The sequence below is a fragment of the Betta splendens genome, chromosome 17, assembly GCF_900634795.4.
Source record: "Betta splendens chromosome 17, fBetSpl5.4, whole genome shotgun sequence".
Lineage (NCBI taxonomy): Eukaryota > Metazoa > Chordata > Actinopteri > Anabantiformes > Osphronemidae > Betta > Betta splendens.
Genome location: NC_040897.2, coordinates 14,735,714 through 14,750,603, shown reverse-complemented (window position 1 = coordinate 14,750,603; position 14,890 = coordinate 14,735,714). Strand labels below are relative to the sequence as shown.

At 44.5% G+C, this 14,890-nt stretch overlaps 2 protein-coding genes across 3 annotated transcripts in view; both read left to right on the top strand.

The window, feature by feature from the left end:
• Positions 1 to 5,646: 5,646 nt before the first annotated feature.
• Positions 5,647 to 11,003, top strand: atp6v0b (ATPase H+ transporting V0 subunit b). Its single transcript, XM_029132474.3, has 8 exons — positions 5,647 to 5,989; positions 6,700 to 6,748; positions 7,379 to 7,462; positions 8,081 to 8,158; positions 8,326 to 8,395; positions 8,506 to 8,557; positions 8,891 to 9,081; positions 9,213 to 11,003. The coding sequence occupies exons 1-8, from the start codon at positions 5,905 to 5,907 to the stop codon at positions 9,237 to 9,239; spliced, it is 636 nt and encodes a 211-aa protein (XP_028988307.1). The 5' UTR covers positions 5,647 to 5,904; the 3' UTR covers positions 9,240 to 11,003.
• Positions 11,004 to 11,702: 699 nt separating this feature from the next.
• The window catches only part of b4galt2 (UDP-Gal:betaGlcNAc beta 1,4- galactosyltransferase, polypeptide 2), a 59,502-nt gene continuing 56,314 nt past the window's right edge, over positions 11,703 to 14,890 (top strand). For both annotated transcript variants that reach the window (XR_003783653.3, XM_029130714.3), the window contains exon 1: positions 11,703 to 12,129. The gene's annotated coding sequence lies outside the window, so the exon portion shown is untranslated. The remainder of the gene's footprint in view (positions 12,130 to 14,890) is intronic.

Below are 14,890 nucleotides of genomic sequence, written 5' to 3'. Positions count from 1 at the left end.
TCCACGTCCGTCTGGACCGCTCTCCAGCGCCGAGGCCGGGTTTTTGCCACTTCAGCAGCGCGTGGTGATTGTAAACGCGCGCCATCATCTCTCCCTCATCAGTCAGAGAGGCTTTAACTCATCAAGGCTATTTAAGTCACCAGTGACTGATGGCTTGTGACGGTGCTTCACACCATCAGCGCCCGCTGAACGACGGAAGGAGGACAGACAAAAGACGGCGCCAAGTCAATTTCACGTCTGCTGTAATTAAGTCTTCGTCCCTTTGTTCCAAAGCGCGCAGTAAAAAGCCTGGATCTAGAAAATCCTCCATTATCTTGGAAGGCAGTCATTTTAGCTGGAAGCCTTTGGTTCATGGAACATGACTGATGCCGTGTGATGCAGCTCACATCAGGGCGAAGGTGGAACCAGCAGAACAGTCCCATAACGAGCGAGTCCAAATAAGTCTCCACGTTACTGTGACGAGAAGCAGCGTTTGAACAAAAGGTGGACTGAAACGGACACGAGCGCTCTGTCATTCAGGGTTTAAAGATGGAGCCGTCACAGCGTGGACGATCAATAGAAATGATATTACAGCAGGAAAAGCAGAGCGCTGAGGGGGGACGAGGATTCATACATCACACCCTGAGACTCGGTGCTTAATTATTAAATCCAATGTTTGCAACAGGCCTTCATTTTATGGCCGCAGCAGCTCTTCAATAATTTAGACACATTTTTTAATCTACACGCACGTTCCTGATATTTGGTTTGAAGGTTCTGACCCTGCTGGAGCCGTCATTCTCTCAAAAGGTCCTTCTGAATTTTAAACGGCCACGGCTGATATTTTATTCTACAAAGCGCTGTAGCAATAATGATCCTGGCTTGTAAATACTGTGGGGCTTCGCCGGCTCCACCACCAACTTTAAGTTAATCTCTGTTGATTAATGTCACGATGAGTTGAAGCGTCACAGATCAGAGTCAGACGCCTCGTGTGCGCGTGTTTAATTGGCCCTCGCTCCGTCCTGAACCTCTTTCTTTATGAATACACTACAATTAGAAATAAATATACAGTATACGTGAATGCACCTGTGAAGTGTTTACCTCGATGCTACCAGGAAATGAGAGCAAACAAAGGAGCCCGACGTGAACGGAGTTCACTGCGTGCGCGCCGCTGATAAGCCACTAACTAATACAACAACATATTTTTGTTTCCTATTATCGGGACTCAATGTACTTTCCAGAGATAGTTGATTTGTGTTATTTGTCCTGCACACGGGAGCAGCAGTGTCGCATGCACAGGCTGAATTATGGCCTCGCTGATGTCAGGGCCGATGATTGCGTTCACAGGAGCCGGCAGCACAGTGTGCATGAACGCTCCAGTCCTGATTGGAGCCTAATGTTATGGGCATGCAAACGTACAGCTGCTCCCTGCGTGAAGGAGGACGGCTCAGTGAGAATGATCCCCAGCATCGTTGGTCCACGTGAACACGAGGCCGGAAGGCGTTGAATGGAACATAACGGTCTTCATCTCACTGTTTTATTAACCCTTGACATCTTAAAAAGGCACATTTGTATTTACAGGATGTCTGTTCAATGAAAACAAAGTGTGTGTGTGTGTGTGTGTGTGTGTGTGTGTGTGTGTGTGTGTGTGTGTGTGTGTGTGTGTGTGTGTGTGTGTGTGTGTGTGTGTGTGTGTGTGTGTGTGTGTGATCTGAATAAAGCCACAGTGAGAACATAATGTGCTTCCTCATAATCTAATGAAACATTCATCAGAGTCAAATCAACGGCGCATTAGTCACTGGGAGCATTTTGTGTTTTTCAGTTTTTCCATCAAGGTTCCTTGTAAAAATTTTTTAAAGAGAAGGAAAATGCTGGGGAACTATCTGCTGCTAAATGCTGCCTGGCTCGTCGTAGGGAAGTGTCTTTCACGCCAATTCATTACTGAGCCCAGTCTCACATAAGAACTCACTGATTATCCAGCCTGGGTCACTCATGCATTAATGCAGCGTACCCTATACTCATCCTGTTGCCATGGCAATATTTAGGTTGTTCTATTTATATGTAATATAGGTGCATGATGAAGCATATGATGAGCGCAGCACATAAAAATAGAAGCAGGCCTGGCTCCAGCTCAGCACATGTGTCTGGAATGAGTCACAGTCATTTAGTACAGTACACAGATGTGCTTCCACAAACACTGTTCCTGCTGAAATGATAAAAAAGCATGCTTTGTTTTATGTGACACTCAAACGCATCAACTATGGATGAGTCAGAGCGGACTCAGGTATGTGGGCAGCTTATTACCTGTGTGAAGATCTTATATGAGCTTTGTGACCTGGAAGCTGCTCGGCCTCTTGGAGATGAGCTTCTCCCCGTGTGAGACGTGGGGATTTGTTCCCATTCAGCCGCATGAGCAGCGGTGACGTCGGTGGTGAGGTCTGACTCACTAAAGCACCAGCATGGTATTTACTATGGACTTCAGCATAACAGTTTAAAGTTCAAGTCTTTATTGGAAACCTGGAGCCAGCACACGTTCAGACTTAGAATTCACACATGCACATGTTCCAGGTTGATAAATTAAAACATGGATGCTTTGATAAATGAGCAAACTAAGATTTCAGTTAATGGACTTAAAGGTCCTAAAGTCTAGTTGCTGCAAACAGCAAAACACACAAGTTGGAAAGATGTTAAACTCTGCTCCAACAGCGAAAGCAAGGAACTCTGGGTAATGAAGAAAGCTGGGCCTGTTGTGACACCTTCTAATAAGCACACAGCAACTTCCACCAAAGGTCACGTTGTTTAATTTCGCGCGTGAACCCGTTCGGCTGTTTTAAAACCTCGGCTGTGGAGCGAGTGAACAGCGCGAGCGTTGATGACAGAAACGAGCAGTTCGGGAGCGGACGAGGCTGAGACGAAGCCTGACCCCAGAGCGGCGCGAGGTGGAGGCAGGTTAAAGAGCCCCATTAATTAAACGGGCACACACTGTGTTGTCTGAATGCAGACGAGCGTGTGAGCAGCTCGTGGCCAATCATTATTTGACCACATGAGCCAAATCACAAGCAGGAACAGGCTGTGTGTGGTTCGTTAACGCCTGCGAGTCGCTGGTTGATCCACAGAGGGATGAAGCGTTCATCCCGCGTGGATGCAGGCTGCAGATAAACAGGTCTGCGGAAGCAAACGCTGCTTTCACGCCAGGACACCTTCTATTTTTTTCCCACTGGGTTCAGTTCAGATTCATCAAACTTGGAAATTAGGGTCATTTTAAGCCACAAACACTGAAAGTTTTTGTCAGAACTTTTACAAGATGGGAGGATAATTGCAGCATAATGGACGAACATGTAGTTTCAAGGAGAAAGTGGACAAAGAAGCTGACAACCTGCCTCACTGTGAAGCGACTGACTGTATTATCATTCATTTTATATAAATCCAGCCGTCAGAGAGATTTTTAGACCTGCATTGTTCGCAGTCTTTTTTACCTTTTCAATTTAAATGTCATGATCATTCTTACTTGTTGTTCTGTTGTCAAGTGATTAAAGTTTCTCCGCGATGAGCAGTCACTGACTGCACCTTGGCCGTTCCACAGAATCTTGGCTGTCACAGAATCTTCCTGTGCTGCCTTTAACAGTCTCTGGGCTCCTGTCAGGAGGTCTCAGGGCGCCGCCGCTCCTCATCCTGGGTAGCGTAAAAAGCTGCAGGGCATGGAGGAATATGGGGAAGATGCTGCAGACAATTATGTCCAGGACATTTTTAAAAATGTGCTTTTCCTCCCATTCAGGCCTCCCACCTGCTCAATTCACACTGGCTGAGAGCAGGGAGGCTGCCGGTCCAGAGGAAAACAGCCTCGGGTACATTTCAGCAGGTGTGAATAAAGGCAGAATCAATGAAATTCGCCATTTCAATAAGCAGTCGACTAAACGGAGCGTGCTCTGTTTCATATCTGGATGAGCCGCTAAGTGGGTGATAACTTTAATTTCAGACGAGGCAGCTGCTTCTTTACGTCCATTTAACAGCAGTTTCTTAAAAAGGCTGTCGTCAGCGTGAGGCGTAGTCCAGCTTTAGAAAAGAATTGGAGAAGGTTTTTGCATCCAGACTTTCAAAAGGAGCTGATTTCCACTTGAATGCAACCGAAGATACACGAAGCTCTGTAATTATGGAAATATTTTATTTTTACTCCACTTGAGATAAAATCTTCTCCTTATTATTCTGTTTGTCGCTGGGGCTGGACAGCGTTTAGTACCGTGTGGCACTTGAGCACTTTGTAGCTAATTAACCTAAGATGAGTCATAATAACAAAAAAAACTTTAAACAGAAACTGAGACGTGCTTTTCTTTTGTGAGAGCACGGGGTGAGTCCACATGTCTGGGTTCTGAGTACCTGTAATCAATGACTGGCCTGTCGCTGTGCATGAAGCCTTCAGGGTTTTTAACAGCCAGCTGGGTGTCGTATGGGAGACCCACACAAAGGCAGTTATATGACTAGTGTCAGGACGATCTCAAACATAACTAATGGTTTTGTACAGTGGCATAGAGATTTGTAACCATGGTTCAGAGCTTTGGTAGAAATTACAAAAGCTTTCGCTCTCCAACACACAGCAGAAAGCATCATGCCTTGTTTTGCTGATGCAGCCATTTATCTGTCTCTAGCTAAACCTGCCTCCAACCCATTATAGGTTGGAAAAGCACGAGTATTAGTGTCATTAAGTATTTGTGCTTGTGCTCATATGTTCCCTGGGTTTCTACTGAAAGAGCTGAAGAGCATGTGCAGGTGAAAAGGACTGTGGAAAACGCAGAAGCGTGTTGTGGTCTTCAGCAGATGGAGAGGAGTTAAATCCACCACTTTCCAGCACAGTGAATACATGGTCTTTGGGGCCGGGGCTTAAATGATTTGTAATCGGTGATGGAGTAATAGACAGAGCTGAAACCATTTACAGCTGAATGACTGCGGCCTCTGAGGTAAAGATGGCAAGAATTATAAAATGAGGATGGAGACGAGGCAAGTCAGAGAGCTGAGACTGAAGGTAATGAAAAGGAAAAGTCAAACCTACGGATTGTTTCCAAGCTCACGCTGCCAATGTCAAAGTGAACTTTGCTTGAGAAATAATGTAGTGTCCTGGTTTCTTTGTCTTATTGCTCATGTACATGCTTCAGACAGAAATTAAACTCTGTCTCATGATCAGTTAAAATGAGATTAAGCTTTGACGAAACACGCGTTATATATTGATAATATTGACAAACTGTGTACAGTGATAAATTCTCTAATGTAGTTTTCTGCCATGGCTGATACTGATCTCCTAGAACACGTTAAGGTTACCCAAGGTTTTATCTGAAGTTAATTTAGGTTTAGTTGCACACAGACGACAGCAGCGCCACCTAGTGATCAATATTCACATTGCATGTAAAGACGTCTATGGACGCATTCCTCTCATGGCTTTTCTATAACATATTATATTAACAAAATAAACTAATTTAAAAATATAGTATATAAACTACATTAAATATGGATGCAAATAAATTGCTCTAATTTGCAAAATAGAAGCAGTGGAGGAATTTATGATATGGTATGTAATGGTTTTCTTCTGTGGCACAACCGTTTGAAAACTTTATTTAAAAGCAAGAATGCAGAAGAAGAACAAGTATTTAATGCGGAAGAAACAGAAACGGCAGAAATAGCAGTTTCCTGGGTGTCAGGAGGACAGAAACAGACGCGGAGGTGGCGACTCCAGCGAAGCTGAACGCGGCCCTCCCATCGCCGGTCACATGCCAGTCAACCTGGATCAGCTGACACCACGGAGCTTCTCCTTTCGATGCTTTTCTCCCCCACCGACAGACTTCTACACTGGTAGCATTCCGCTGTTTTAGCGTTACTGGCGTCAGATTCAGTTTGAGGCAAGCATATCTTGCTAATCTATCGGGTTAGGCCGGCGGATAGATGCTGCTAGAGTGGATGATGAACGGACACGCCATTCTTTACACGGGGGTCACTTTGGCCTTCTGGAGCACCATACTAGTCGTCGGTAAGATTTGTATCCTACGAATGTCTACAGACTATGAATGTAATAATTAAAACAATGTTATTTCTTTGATATATACAATGTCAGCGCCGTAGTTAGTCGTTTGTGCTTGTTGGTTTTCGTTTGACAGCTATTATTCCGGACCTAGCTAAACCGAGCTGGTTTCCATTTTGTTAGCTAGCTATTACTGTTCTTATTACGTTACGCATGCACGGTAATAATAACGTTAACAGTTTGTTGCAAAGCTTTACCTAAATGCTACGTGTTAGTGATTAGCAACTGTGACTCCTGTCTTGGTTAGCAGCGTGCTAGCATAATCTCAAGATAGCTAACTTTATGCTAACGCAACGTAGCCGACAGCTAAACCGATGCAGGTGCGTTTAAAGGGTCACATCGGTGTTTACGGGTTATGGTTAGAGTTTCTGGTCCTGGTGGGAGAGTTTGGCGCAGTGTTGAACTGGAACCCTCCGTAGCTCGATTCGGGCAGCTATGCAGCTAACAGGCTAAGCTAAGGTTAGCTAGTGATGGCTGAGCCCACATAGGAACTGCAGCAGTTCTCACGTGAGAGTGAGGAGTTGCTGCTTCTGTCCACGACCTGAGCCCAGAAATGTGAGATTTCTTAATGATTCAGATGTCCATCTACCAGCGTCTTCACCAACGGCTCACAGTTTGCTCAGATTTTTCTAAAGTAATTTCCCATGTCGTTCCTCCAGGTCTGTGTTACACCATATTTGACCTGGGCTTCCGCTTTGATGTGGGATGGTGAGTATGAATCCAGCCCCGCGCTCATCCAAGCACTGGCAGCGAGCTGAACATCGCTTTAATGGGCTCTCATGGAGCTTTAGTCCCAGTAACTCTACTCCACAGACAGCAAAGCAACGGGGAAACCAGCATTTCCCACATTACACAACGTCAGGAGAGTGGCGACACGAGGCCAAGGCTTCTGGTTTCAGGCTGTGACATCCGCTGACCTTGTTTTCACACTTTACAGGCCACTGTTTTATTATATTGCATGTATAAAGTGAAACACTTGAGTGTGTCATCCAAGCCCTTTTAAAAACACAGAATGTGTATTTAGGAAACTTGAACTTAATGCATCTATGCTATTTATGATTCAATTTTAAGTGAATTTAACATGTTTCACTGAATCCTTGTGTAGTTGGTTGTTGCAGAAGTTCTTTAAATGGAGTTTAGCTTTTTAGTGCGTAATGTATTGTTTTATTATCTAGGTCTTATGCTGTTACCTCCTTATACTGGGAAGTTTTAAATGAGAATAAGTTGTGTATATGTACACAATGTGTTTTGCTTACACACACTGGCTTTATAACATCCTGTAAACATTGGCAGCGTTCCTTCATAAAGTCTTTACCCACTGTCACACTTTTCCTGCAGGTTCCTGACAGAGACCTCACCTTTCATGTGGGCCAATCTGGGCATTGGCCTAAGCATCTCTCTGTCTGTGGTGGGAGCCGCCTGGTGAGTGCGTAGGGACACAGCTTCAGATTTTGGTGTTGCTTGGAAATAGAAGTTGCAACAGGCTTTAAAAAGGTTTCCTCTTTTTGAAACACTTGGGGAAGGACACTATGTTTAAATATGGAACTAGGAAAACTGAATTAGTAATATAACGGTACTCTAGAGCGTCATTTGGATGAGACATTGTCAAAGCTGCTTCACAGATTTGCTGTGGAGCAGATTCAACATGCTGAACGGCTGCTGATCAGGGGCAGCTAGAGTCTTATACAGGCGCCTGTTAGTTACACACAACATGCTTCAACATGCTGAACGGCTGCTGATCAGGGGCAGCTAGAGACTTATACAGGCGCCTGTTAGTTACACACAGGTTATGATTTTGCCCAACTGCTTCACAACACGGCCGAAACATATTGTTTTCGCTGGAGAGGAAGCTGACCTTTTTACCATCCACACACATTCAGAAAATGGTTGGTTCAACATTAATGAATGAGCTTCTCGCTTGTTTGCTTTGTCTTGAATCCAGAGGTAAACTTGATTCTAGATGCAATCCTTTGTTCCCTTGTTGTTGCATGTGATAGAAGCTCAGTGGGTTCCTTGATCACATCACGTCTTGTTTTTCAGGGGCATCTACATCACTGGCTCAAGCATCATTGGTGGTGGTGTGAAAGCTCCACGAATCAAAACAAAGAATTTGGTCAGGTAGGACCTAAACTCCCCTACATACGTAATTGTAGCTTTGCTCGGTTTTATTGTGTTTTCACATTTGTAAGTTTGAGATTGTGTTTTTTTTGTGTCTACATGTCATGTCTATCTAATGTTCTAAGTTAAACCCCAATACTGTAATTTATTATTATTATTTTTTTTAGTATCATCTTCTGTGAAGCTGTAGCAATCTATGGGATCATCATGGCTATTGTAATCAGCAACATGGCTGAGGTAAGTATTTTATTATTATTATTGTTATTGTTATTGTTATTATTAAACCACATCCACATAGATATTATCTATTGAGAAGTACTGGTTAAAAAAATGTCTTGTCTTTATAGAATTTCAGTGCAACCACCCCTGTTGCCATCGGCTCAAAGAACTACCAAGCTGGTAATAAACCGATCCCCTGTTCACAAAGTACATTAGAACCACCAGCTGGTGTAAATCCAGCTAAAATAAAAAGTTAATGTCTAAAGAGGCTAAAGACTTTGGATTAAGAATTCGCTAAAGTTAACACTAGAGTAAGAACCTGACCCTAATAAAAAAATGTGGCCTCTTTGATAATTCTTTGTCATCTGTTTATGCACATACATTTTAAAACTGTTACTGCAAATAACTCTTAAGTCAACAATCGTATAATTAAAATGTTTTTAAAACATTTGGCCGGTTACACTATGTATGAACGCATGAATATCTCTGACTTCCTCATTCCTCTCCTTGTAGGTTACTCCATGTTTGGAGCTGGCCTCACTGTGGGTTTTTCTAACCTCTTCTGTGGCATCTGTGTGGGCATCGTGGGCAGTGGGGCCGCTTTGGCAGATGCCCAGAACGCCAGCCTCTTTGTGAAGATCCTCATCGTGGAAATCTTCGGCAGTGCGATCGGCCTGTTTGGTGTCATAGTAGCCATTCTGCAGGTGAATGAGGAATCTGTCTGTGTTTCTGTGAAGGTTTCTTACAGTGCCCACTCATGTTGGGTGGTCACAGCGATTTAAGCTGTGCTCACGATTGTGGTTCTTTCATAACTGCGTTCTGTTTTCTTCTTCAGACGTCGAAAGTAAAGATGGGTGACTAGAAGACTCATCCTGAGAAGATAAAAACACACTGCTGGAAAAACAAAATGGATTATTGTGTAAATACATCGTAAATTATTTAAATGTCTCTATTGACCTGGTATTGTTTCAACTGTAGTTCATGCAAGAGTGGTAAATGCACATTACGCTCATTTGTCTGATGACGATCAACTCAGCAACGATCACTCCTGGCTTTTTGCAATGAATGAGTGAAATGTGCAGTTCTCAGTCAGGTTTTAGATGAAGTACTGTTTCGTAACCGCAGCCCGAATAACATTCATCTGTCTCAGCCTGTTTTCTGTCCACTCTTGATGAACGAGGAGTTAAAACTTATACTGGCGTATTTGAAAATATCTGCGTGTGTGCGTGTGTGAGCTGGACATTTGATTCTGTTTTTCTTTCTACCTGTGCAGCATGAGGGTGTTTACTATTGTGTTTGTAGCCTGGTCTGTCAGTTTTTTGTTTCCTACACGTTGCTAACAAGAAACAGGTCCTTTATTCCTCCAGTGACCCAAATACAGTATTTTGACACTGATTGTATGGATCTTAAAGTTATTAAATTACCTTGAATTATTGGTGAGTAGTACATGACTTTGGGAAGTCATGTATTCTTGATGTAAACAGGTCACCTGTCCTTTATTTCCATAAGTCCCAAAGCAATTAAAGCCAACATGTCCTACTTTTTAAATTTGATTTTAACTGAGTAAACTCAGAATTGGGTCAAAAGACGTGTAGACGAATAGATGTTCAAACAGACCTGGAAACTGGATGTTAAATCTTCTAACTGCTCTGGTCGGTTCATCTTCTGGTCCTATACGATATACATGACATTTGTTTTAAAGTGACTCACTGGAGTCAGTAACATCACACAGTGATGCTGTAACATCAGTAGCATCAGCACCGTGTACTGTTTCTCTGTTTTTACTGTCCTTTCACACAAACCTTCCTCCTGATGCTTTTGTTTTATTTACTTGGAGCCTCGTCCTCTTTTGAATGTACATGTTAAATCATTTGTGTTGTACTAAATGTTCGTGGTTCCTACGTTATTTTTCAACATTCCTTAAAGTTCCTGTCACGCCTGGTGTGTGGGCAGCCTGTAGCGTGAGTGGCAGACAAATTACACCCCTGCACCATCACAGTAGAGCCATTATTAAAGCTTTATAATCTGAGTTTGATAGATGTGCAGCTGGCAACAGTGTGATGTTCAACCGTATCTTGTTTTAACAGAAATCTGCATATACACTGAGTTCATTTTGAACCTTTGTTGGCAGTAGAATAACTGGATTTGTGCACGGGGTGTAAAATGCTGCAATACTGAATCTTCTGTTTGAAGGGGACATGTACGGAAACACATTTGTTCTCATTGCATCATTCCATGTTGCTGACAGACCACGGCCGCTTGTGAATCGTCTCAACTCCTTCCTTGTAAATGTCCCTCAACCCTCCTTGTGAAGAGAGTGTAACCACTGAATCGAAGACGGGGAATCTAATCTGTAGTGTATCTAGACCTGGCCTCCCAAACGTGTCTCAGCGTTCTGTCAATTGAACCTACGCCAAACTCCAAGCTGCCTTTGGTGAACCAGGCTCTGAGTCTGTACCACATCCCGAGCTTTCAGTGACTAGTTGGTACAATGTGTGCGTTATGTTGATGTGATGGTGATCAGAAAGTAACTCGTTTTTGACATTGTGTATATGAGTAAGAGAAAAAATATCTTCAATTTGGCTTCATAAATGTCCTTGAAAAAAATAAAATGGTCCAATCAAGATACTGTTTATGTGTTTTGGTTTTTGTCTGCCGTTTACTGCTGTAGGTCAATCATTGCTGCTTCCACTGTCTGTATTTCTACGTAGCTCCCACTAGGTGGAGCAGAAAACCACAACTTTGTGTAGAGCACACGCTGATGTAGTCTGAGGCTTGTAGTATGCTTCTACACAAGATGAATGACAAATAGGCCAAAAGGCCTGGGCAATTATGAGTTTGACTTCTAATCAAAGATATTTAATGGTCTTAAATACATACACCTGAAATTTAAGAGCTTAAAAAGGATCTGACATTCAACATTTACAGAAACTTAACATATCTGTCACATTAACATTTTCATGTGTTCACTAAATATTTTAAACTAACCACGCTCATTATGACCAAATAGCAAGCACGTAAGGAAGGCACAATATTCGTATTTATTTATTCATAAACTGAAAAATAAAGTAAATAAATAAAAGGAACAACCAAACATAACAGCTAAAAGTTGTCTGATAACAATTAAATATGCCTCATTCCATATTTCTATCCATATTCGTCGTTTTAATTATTATATGTATATTATTATTGTTATTTATACATTTAGCTGCTTGACAATTATGCTATGACTGTAACCGTAAACATGTTATTATTATTCCGTGTCCCTGTGAATATTTTAAATTACCAGCTTCTGTCACATGAGCGAAACCAATAAAAACGCGATCTCGGAGCATCCGGGCTTCCGTAGGCAGCAGGAGCGAAGGGACCTGCTCTCAGCAGCCGACTGAGCGCATCCTTTCTCCGCTCCCTCATCATCCTCACCAAAACACGGCAGGATGACGGACAAACACGAGGATAGCGCTGTTTTCCTCGCCGGTTCGCGGTAGATTGTCGTCGCTAGTTAGCCGCCCGGCTAGCGTGATGCTACACGGCGCGAGTCTCCCTCTGTGATTGGGAGCAGACGGAGCCCGTCTGTGGAGAGGCGAAGATCGGAGTTTCCCCAGGAAGCGCGAGCCTCTGGCGTCCAATCGCGTCTATTTGTTATGCTTTTGCAGTTTATTTTTCAATCGGATGCTCGGGGACATGTTTCCGCTGGAGGTGGTCCGGTGAAGCAGGCGCGCGGGGGGCAGCGGTCGTGTGACAACATCTGGGTAGGTTCTCCGTCTCCGTCTGGGATGCATTGTTTCATTCAGCACTCGCTCCCCGCTCCTCTTTGTTCGCCCGCAGCCTTCATGCACATCGTGCCAGTCGAACAATCGGAGCCGTGAATGTTTCGCCGCGCACCCCCGCGTGCGCCCCTCTGCACATCTTTTGTTGTGGTGCACATTTGCGCGACCTAGCAGCATCCTTCCACCCGCCATACTGGGCTCCACTCAGCCTCAGCACCCACACTGCCCACAGCACTGAGCCAGGCATCGGCTTCGAACCTCCTCTAAGCCGCAGCTGCTGCCACAATGTTTGCGTTTTTTAAGGGCAGGATGCAAAAGCTACAGGGCCACGGCTTCTCTGTCTAATGATCCAGTCAGAGTAGTAGTGCACTGTGCACAGGCAGCATTTTACACCGGGGAAATAAGAGAGGAGGAGGAGGAGGAGGGGACTTCATCACGAAGGCTAACATAACCAGGCGTTTACGCAGAAGCTCTGTACCTAGACCTTAATCCAGTGTGACATCTCTCTCCTTTATGACACAGTGTCTGTGGAGCCGCTGCCGCTGCTGCTGCACGGGCCACAGCAGCAAGCGGACCAGAACCGCCTCCGTGGGAGCACAAACTTACACCGTGCTCCTGCACAAACGTGTGGCGCATCCGGGTCTGATGCCGCCTCTAATGTGTGAATTTACACTGTTTTGTGGCGATGGGCCGGAAGTGAAGTCCTGAACATACGATGACGGCAAAGAATGAACTGGTCTCATTGTGATTATTGTGATTATTCGTTCTGTTAAATGTCTAATCTCGCCCAGACAATCTAGTCAAACTGTTAAATACAGCAAGAGAGATGGAAATTGAGGTCACAATTGAAAAGGAAGAAGGAATCAGTTTTACAATGAACTGAGCATCCAAATACTGATGCAGACGTCTGGGAATGAGCTCCTCCCAGTTGAACCACCTGTTTACTGGACATGACATTCACTAGACAAACCAAGCATTTGACCGCTTGATAAAGAAGGAATAGCTTTATTAGCACGTCTAGTGAATGTGCAGTTCCTCAGGGGGTTCCTCAGCAGGTCCACGCACCCGCTCTGCCTGGGTTCACTCGTACGGTGACACTGCGGCCGCATCGTTGACCATCTGCTGTTAAAACGTGTTATCTGCGCCTCGACTGGAGGCCGATCAGAAGCCTGAGCGCCGTTATGGCATCAGGCTGTTTAATTACAGGTGGCCTGGGCAGCCTCCGGGCGTACCAGCCCGATACGGGGCCACAGGGTCACCGGGGACTGGAATCCACCAGCGCCCGCGTGCACGGCCTTTGTTTTGTGTAGCTCACACTGACACACACTCAGTGGTCACTTTATTAGGAACACCTGTCCAACGTACGTCAATCCAGTACAGCAACACTGAAGCTAACTGTACTTCTGCTACAGTAGCTTCTAAGTTGGAGCTGTTATTTACTCATCTCTGTGTAACTTACTCCTTGATTTGACCATTTCCAGCCTTAGAGACATTTTTCCATAGGTGGAACTGCTGTAGTGTCAGCTTTGAGGCTTCGTCTTTGTGCTGACAGCACGTTATGTCACAGCGTTGTGTAAATGGCCGCCGTGATCGGGTCGTGTCCAAGAGAAAGGTGCCGCTGCAGATGAACGTGCTTCCGTCTCTCGTGCTTGTTGTTATGAGCAAATGGGATGTCCGATGCCCCCCCCCCAAACCAGTCCTGAGCATGGGCAGCAGCTACATACTCATCTGATCGCATTTTCATGTTGGGATTTGTTGTCATGGGAACGAACAAGCCCATCCCCAAGTATCTGAGGAAGAAAGTTCAGAGAAGGACGAGTGTGCGTGTGTGTGTGTGTGTGTGTGTGTGTGTGTGTGTGTATGTACTTTCTTTTCATTCTCTTCTCTGGGTTTTTCAGGTAAAGGCTGAAAAGCCTTCATTCTATTTCTGTTTAGCACAAAACGCTGTAACGAGTTTTGCTGCAGGATTTAATTGTCTAGTTGAGTCAGTTTTTACAATTTTTGCTTTTATAATTTAAAGCTGTGATGGGTTCTTGAGTGTGGTTTTCACTTTAAGGAGTGAACAGTATGTCCAACAGAACGTACTGGATGAGACCGTATGATCCTAATGAGCAGATGGATCAATAATGCCCAGAATAATCAGCTGACGTTACAGTACCTGGTTTTTCATCCACCTCTGCTTTGTGCCGGTGGTTTTCATGGACACCGGCTCATTTTGTCATCTTTATTGGAACATGTCTCGGGGCCGGAGCCGAGCACTGGGGGCCGTGCGTGTGAAGCTGAGGCGCTCCCTGTCAGTTCGGGTGATTCCTCCTCCATCGCTCGGCTCCACTTCCTGTCTGGTTTCCACGCTGGTTCCTGACTGACTGACAGCGCCGTCACGCCCGTCTTAGTGCGGTTGCACCTGAACCACTCTGTCAGTTTAGACTGTTTCCGTTCCTATTTGTTTGTAAAGCCTGGTGCCATTGTGTCATATCTAATGTAAATCTGTCTTCAACCTGCTACACTTCACCAGTTTCTGTTTGGATTTTCCCAGTTGGGACGAGTTCTCGGATGCTGATAACTCCAGTAAGAGAACAGTGACGAGCTCAGAGACTGATCCAGAGTCTGTCCTCTAAAGTCTCATCTCACGGACACTGAATCTGTGGCCGTAACCGACACAGCTGATGGCAGGTGGTTGTTGGTATTTTACAACAGTAAAGTAATTTGGATGAATGCGTGTCAGTGGTTTCACAGCTACAGA